Source organism: Pterocles gutturalis, unplaced genomic scaffold (genome assembly GCF_000699245.1).
Source record: "Pterocles gutturalis isolate BGI_N339 unplaced genomic scaffold, ASM69924v1 scaffold12256, whole genome shotgun sequence".
In the NCBI taxonomy this organism is placed as follows: Eukaryota; Metazoa; Chordata; class Aves; order Pterocliformes; family Pteroclidae; genus Pterocles; species Pterocles gutturalis.
Genome location: NW_010103157.1, coordinates 1 through 5519, shown reverse-complemented (window position 1 = coordinate 5519; position 5519 = coordinate 1). Strand labels below are relative to the sequence as shown.

At 38.9% G+C, this 5519-nt stretch overlaps 1 protein-coding gene across 1 annotated transcript; it reads right to left on the bottom strand.

The window, feature by feature from the left end:
* Window positions 1-701: 701 nt before the first annotated feature.
* Window positions 702-4967, bottom strand: PLA2G4A (phospholipase A2, group IVA (cytosolic, calcium-dependent); the record flags this gene model as incomplete). The annotated part of the gene is made up of 4 exons (XM_010086598.1): window positions 702-946; window positions 1946-2103; window positions 2323-2518; window positions 4783-4967. Coding segments are annotated over 4 exons (671 nt in total), but the record flags the coding sequence as incomplete, so codon positions are not given.
* Between the last annotated feature and the right edge of the window lie 552 nt (window positions 4968-5519).

Here is a 5519-nt window from a genome sequence, read left to right as displayed (position 1 = left end):
ATCAGTTACAAGAGCACCCCATTTCTTTGATACCTGTTTGTTATCTGAGTTTCGGTTTTTTGTTTTGGTTTGGGGTTTTTCTTTGTTTTGTTTTTGGGGGGTTTTTTTGTTGGTTTTTTTTTTTTTTTTTGAAGAGAGACCACTCATGCAAGAAAAGTGAAATCTGAAACACAGCTTGATGATGGAGTTTCGGTAAGGTCAATGTAGCCAATGGTTATTAATGAGCAAAACCCCTTCCAGTATAAGAAATCAACCTTAACAGAGCTAGTAAGCAGCCAAGCGACTTCATATACTCAGGAGCTGCTGTTGCCTACTAGGAGTTTGCAATTATCAACTTTTCAAAGCAAAGTCAGATGAAATCTTCTCATTATACACAGCACAGCAGAATCTGGGCCCAAGCTCAGGTATACATATTGTCTCCATTATTAAAGTTTTATTCTGTTGTGTTACATTTAAAGATACGTCCAGTTACTTCAATTTTTAAAAAAATCAGACAATTGTCCCACTACAAGAGACCAAGTGTCTTCCAATTTTGTAAGGAAAAAAAAAAAGACACTGAATCCAATGACCATAGTAAAAATAAACTAATTCCATAGCTTTTAAAATAAGGATATCAGCATACTGAAATGTTTTCAATGTTTTTAATTTAAAAGAGTACAAAATTATATTGAAACTTGAAAATTCACAAAAAAAATGTTTTCAGGAGTTTTGCACAGCCCTATTCAGGAGCAGCGATGCTCTGATAATGTCTTTTTGACTCCAGTTATAAAGATAGAACCAGCTTCTTGAAGGAGTGGGACCTACGACACATCCTCTACGTACGGTTGTTGTTAAGATTGTTCTTATTAAAGAATCTTCTTGCTTCAACATCGCTAAGGGACACGGAGCAGCGAGACGGGTTCTCTTTTCTGTATTCAATGCTTTCCATCATAGCTTGCTTGATCGCCTGGAAAACAGTGAACAATGTGTTATTTAGGGAAATAACTAACAGTTTAATGGTTTCTTAGCTGATAGAAAAGACCCCTTCAGATGTCAATGACTGGCTTTTATCACTGCTCCACCACTGAACAAAGCGACTGCTGAGTACTATTATGAATACTATTTTCTTGACTGTATAAAACACTGGTTTTAATGCAGTTAATATATAAAGGTACGACAGAATACCACCATCAAAGAAGTGCCACAAGAATATACACCATTTAAACCCAGTCCCAGGGCAATTCTGAAAGGTAAATTAAACATTGAGAAAATCTATCCTTAAAGGATATAGATAATAATTATTATCCCAAGAAAGATTACATCTTCATTTTTGCTTCCTTTGTCCTGAACTAACAAGATTTGTTCACTATATTGAAAAAAAATAAATTTCTTTATCTGGGATAATCATTTAGACTTGTGAATATGGCAAGTCACTCTATGGATGTTGGGATCATGGTCTTGTGTTACAGCTAGTATTAATTAAAAATAATTACTATGGAGTTAGTTGATGAAGACACTTCCAGAGATCTTTCAAAAAATCTTCCATTTTCCTTTTTTTTCCAGTTAGAAAATCAGCATACATAAAGAACTGAACATAACGTCTACATCCTGTGCAGGAACCTTTGCTCAGTTACCCTGCAGGACTTCTGATGGTAAAATGACAAAACAACCCACAGGAACCAAACTAGAAAGGATATGAACTTACCTAACATATACTCCAGCCTTCATTAAAATGAAGCGGACTTTTTCCACTAACTAGAACGGGCTTTGATCCAGCCACAACTTTTGAGAATAGCAAGGGACACAATTAAATGCAGGAAGCACTTTGGATGTCATAACAATCAGGCAAACACTGAAATAAATCCCTGTACCTTCTGCACGGCAGATTTAGGGCTTTACTCACATCATCTACTTTCCCCTTCAAAAATCTAGAGCCTTTAAGCCCCTTCCACACTGGCATACGTACATCTATGTTATTGAGGGTGTTGAACTCCATTAGATCGTGAAGCCTCTTGAAAGCCTCATTGGGATACTGAAAGTTGAAGGTAGAGAACGGTGTGTTTGGGTCATCAAAAATGTCAAAGTCTGCAAAATCCTTCTCTTCCTGTGTTTCTCTTGGAACGCCTGCATACAGAACAAATACAAGAATACAATCTAAATGATTGGGCTTTGATGCCTAAGGACTTGCCATCTTATTTTTTCATGGCTCTTTTGAAATCCCTAACTACCACAGATAGACATAAGAGTTATTTTGGAGACAAACCATTTCTAGTATATAATTCCCATGGCATTATAAAGGTTCAAAGGAACAGACAGACTTCGCATCAGAAACTGTGTGCTCACCTGGAGCTTTATACTTCCGGAAGTTGATGTTGGCCAAAACAAAATGGATTATAGTTGGACAGTCTTTCTCCGAAGAGGTATCCTTTGGTTTGAAAACATAGCACTCCTTCATGCCCTCTCGATCAAACACATTTGGGTCTATTTTCGGGAAAGGAAGCTTGTTCATTTTGGCCCATTTTTCGGCCAGTAAAATTTCCTGAAAAGATAAGAAAGAGTCAGGTGCATATAAGCATCCACTGCAAAGGGAGGTTTTGTGTAGAGAGACACACATCAAATTGGTTAACAGAAGCAGTTTATTAACTCGCGTTTCTTTATGGCAGAAGGACTGATCAAGTCAGTCTTCATAGAGATGATCCAGTATGGCACACTGAGCACCTAATTCAGCCTGCACACCACCTGCGATGATTCACAGGAAGGAAAGAGCTGGTCTGTCATATAAATCTTTGGTTGAATTTACAGAGCCGACAGCTAGAAAAAACCATCCGTAATTTTACTTGCAAACTGAGTATCAGTGCTATGGAAACCAAAGAGAGTTAATAAACAGCAATCCACGTGTTATGTTTGGTCACATTACAGCCCAGCATTTGAAAGCATGCTAAGTGAAGAAGTCAGTCCAGAAAACAGGGTTTTTTCCTCGTGACAACTCTATAAACAAAACAATTTGTAAATAATGACTCAAAAGCATGTAATGAGGGCGTGTGAGAGGGAGGAGAGGGAAAGTCAACATCTTTAATCTTGGTTTTGAATGAAATAGGACCCTTCTTTGGGCAATTGTTTTGGCAACACAAGAGATTAAAAGACAGTGGGTGTAAAATGATAAAACAAGAGTAGAGTCCTTGACATCAGCTGGCTGATTTCCCTATGTGTTGGAGAAATAAAAGTATATTACAGTGCTACCATAGATACAGGCCAACTCTTGAACTGTCTTTTACTCTTTGTAATGCAAGCAGAACCAATGGGATTGCACAGCCAGTAAACAAAACTGGTTTCTGTCCTCTAGGCCATTAGCATATGGTATCTGCTTGTGGACTGTACCCATGTATTAGCTGAAGATACGTCACTCTTATTATGCGTATATTCATGCTTTGGAAATAATGAACCATTGCCTTCAACGGTGGCTTCCTGAAAACCAAAGGCACCATTTCATTTTCCCACCATTTTTTCTTGCGTAAAAGGATTTTGCCTCTATGAAATTAGAGTTTACAGAAAAACCTTCAGGATACCACTCGACTTCCAATCAATCTCTCCACGTTACTTTATGTTCCCCAAAACAGCACAGAAAATTGCAGCTGATGAAGACAGAAACCTCAATGCATAGGCTAAGAGTAACAGACGACTATCCACAGCCTTTTGCATGGACTCCATGTGCAGAACACAACATAGCCGGAGGAAAAAGATGTTTCAGAGAAGATCGCCGTGCTGTGTCAACAAGTTTAGTTGATGAGGAAAATAGTCACAACAAAAAAAAGAGAAATTCTTAAACAAATAGAAAATTAAAGGAAGAAACAGACTGTGGGATTCAGTCAATTCAGTTCTCTTGAAGCTTGGAGTTTTTTGCATTTGACAACACTGATCTAGTGTTCATTTTGCTACTCCTGTTCTTTTCTAATATTGTTTTGGGGTTTCATCCCTTGGTAGCGAGAAGAAGGGAAAAAAACCACTCTGTTCTAATTTAAATTTCTCTGTAAGGCAACAAAGAACAGTTTTCTCTGTTTCCTTAAAAATTAAAATCCTCATGGGTTTCAAAGAAATTGCCTCTTTTTTTAGTACCTCACAATAGTCTCGTAAGTGCTGCTTTCTCTATGTTACCTACCAAAACACTCCAACATTAAACTTTTCTGTTCAGTTGGAACTGTCTGGATACATAGGTTGCACACGTCATGGGGAATGACAGCTGTGCTTTCCACACCCGCTGGATTTTTCTGTGGTTGCCTTGCTCTTGGTCTGCATGGATTTAGGAATCCTACTTAAATCAGTACTGAGATTATCCTAGTGAGATGTAAATGAACAGTTAGCCCCACTTCCAAAATATTATAATATATTTAGCAATATCAGAGTGACTGAGAGACACTTCTGCAGGATGATGACAGAAAACCACTCGTTTACATCAGAGGAAAACAGCTGTATACAGCTAGAGCACCAGCACAATAGTAAATTACTTACTTTATTAATACTGACATAAAATAGAGTTCTGCAATTCAGTATGAAGGCAAGACTTCCATAAAAACAGAGCTACTACTACAAACGCATTATATTAGGCTTCTTTGTGTCAGTTGTCTCGTGTGAGTCATGTAAACAGGAACTGAGGCTGAGTGCAATATTCTGCCTTGACGTGGAAACAAATTGCTCCAGTGTTGTCGATACAACAGCACTAAAGTCTTCTGGAACCATGAAATGTGCAACCAACCCGAATGGAAGAATACAACTGAGTCACACAAAGAAAGGAACGGCCTGTCTTACTTTGAAAGGAGGACTGGAATCACTTGGCCTCGCCGAAAAATCAAAAGAGATGATGAGATCAACGCCTCTTTGAGGCCTTAAGATAAGTGGGTACGGCAGGTTAAAGGTAAGTCCACTGTCCACTATATGAATCTTTTTGCTCTTCACATCTAGAGGCTCGTATATCCTCTCGAACTCATCAGGATCTGCACAGAACAAAGGAAAACAGGAACACATCAGTTAAGAACTGAAATTGTGACAGGCTTTCAGGTGCTCCCCCAAGTTCTGAAGATTCCACACAACTCAAAATGTCTGGTATCCCAGCTAAGCATACCATAGATTTATGTGCAACCTTAACTCTTATCTTAACAACTGGAAAATGAGGGGAAATTAACAGAGCTGAAAGGGACCTCAGTAGGTCAAGGACACAAATGCCCTGTCCCAAAGCAGAAACAGGAGTGGCTTGAGGCAAAACCAAAGGGGACAAATGCCCAGGTTGGACCTTAGGCTTCCTAGCTTTACCCCTTCATCCCTAATCACCCATACACAAAGGCAAGTGTTTACAAGATGTTAAGAGATAGATTCCTAACATACATCCCCTCAATGTCCTACAACCCCTGCCCAAACCTCTTCCTGCAGGTTGCCTCCCAAAGCCCCTGTTGTTCGCAGCTCCTCTTCCTCAAAGAACTGAAATTTGCATCACAGCCTCGACAGGGCTCTGCTCTTCAGCGATCATAGAATCATAGAATCATAGAATG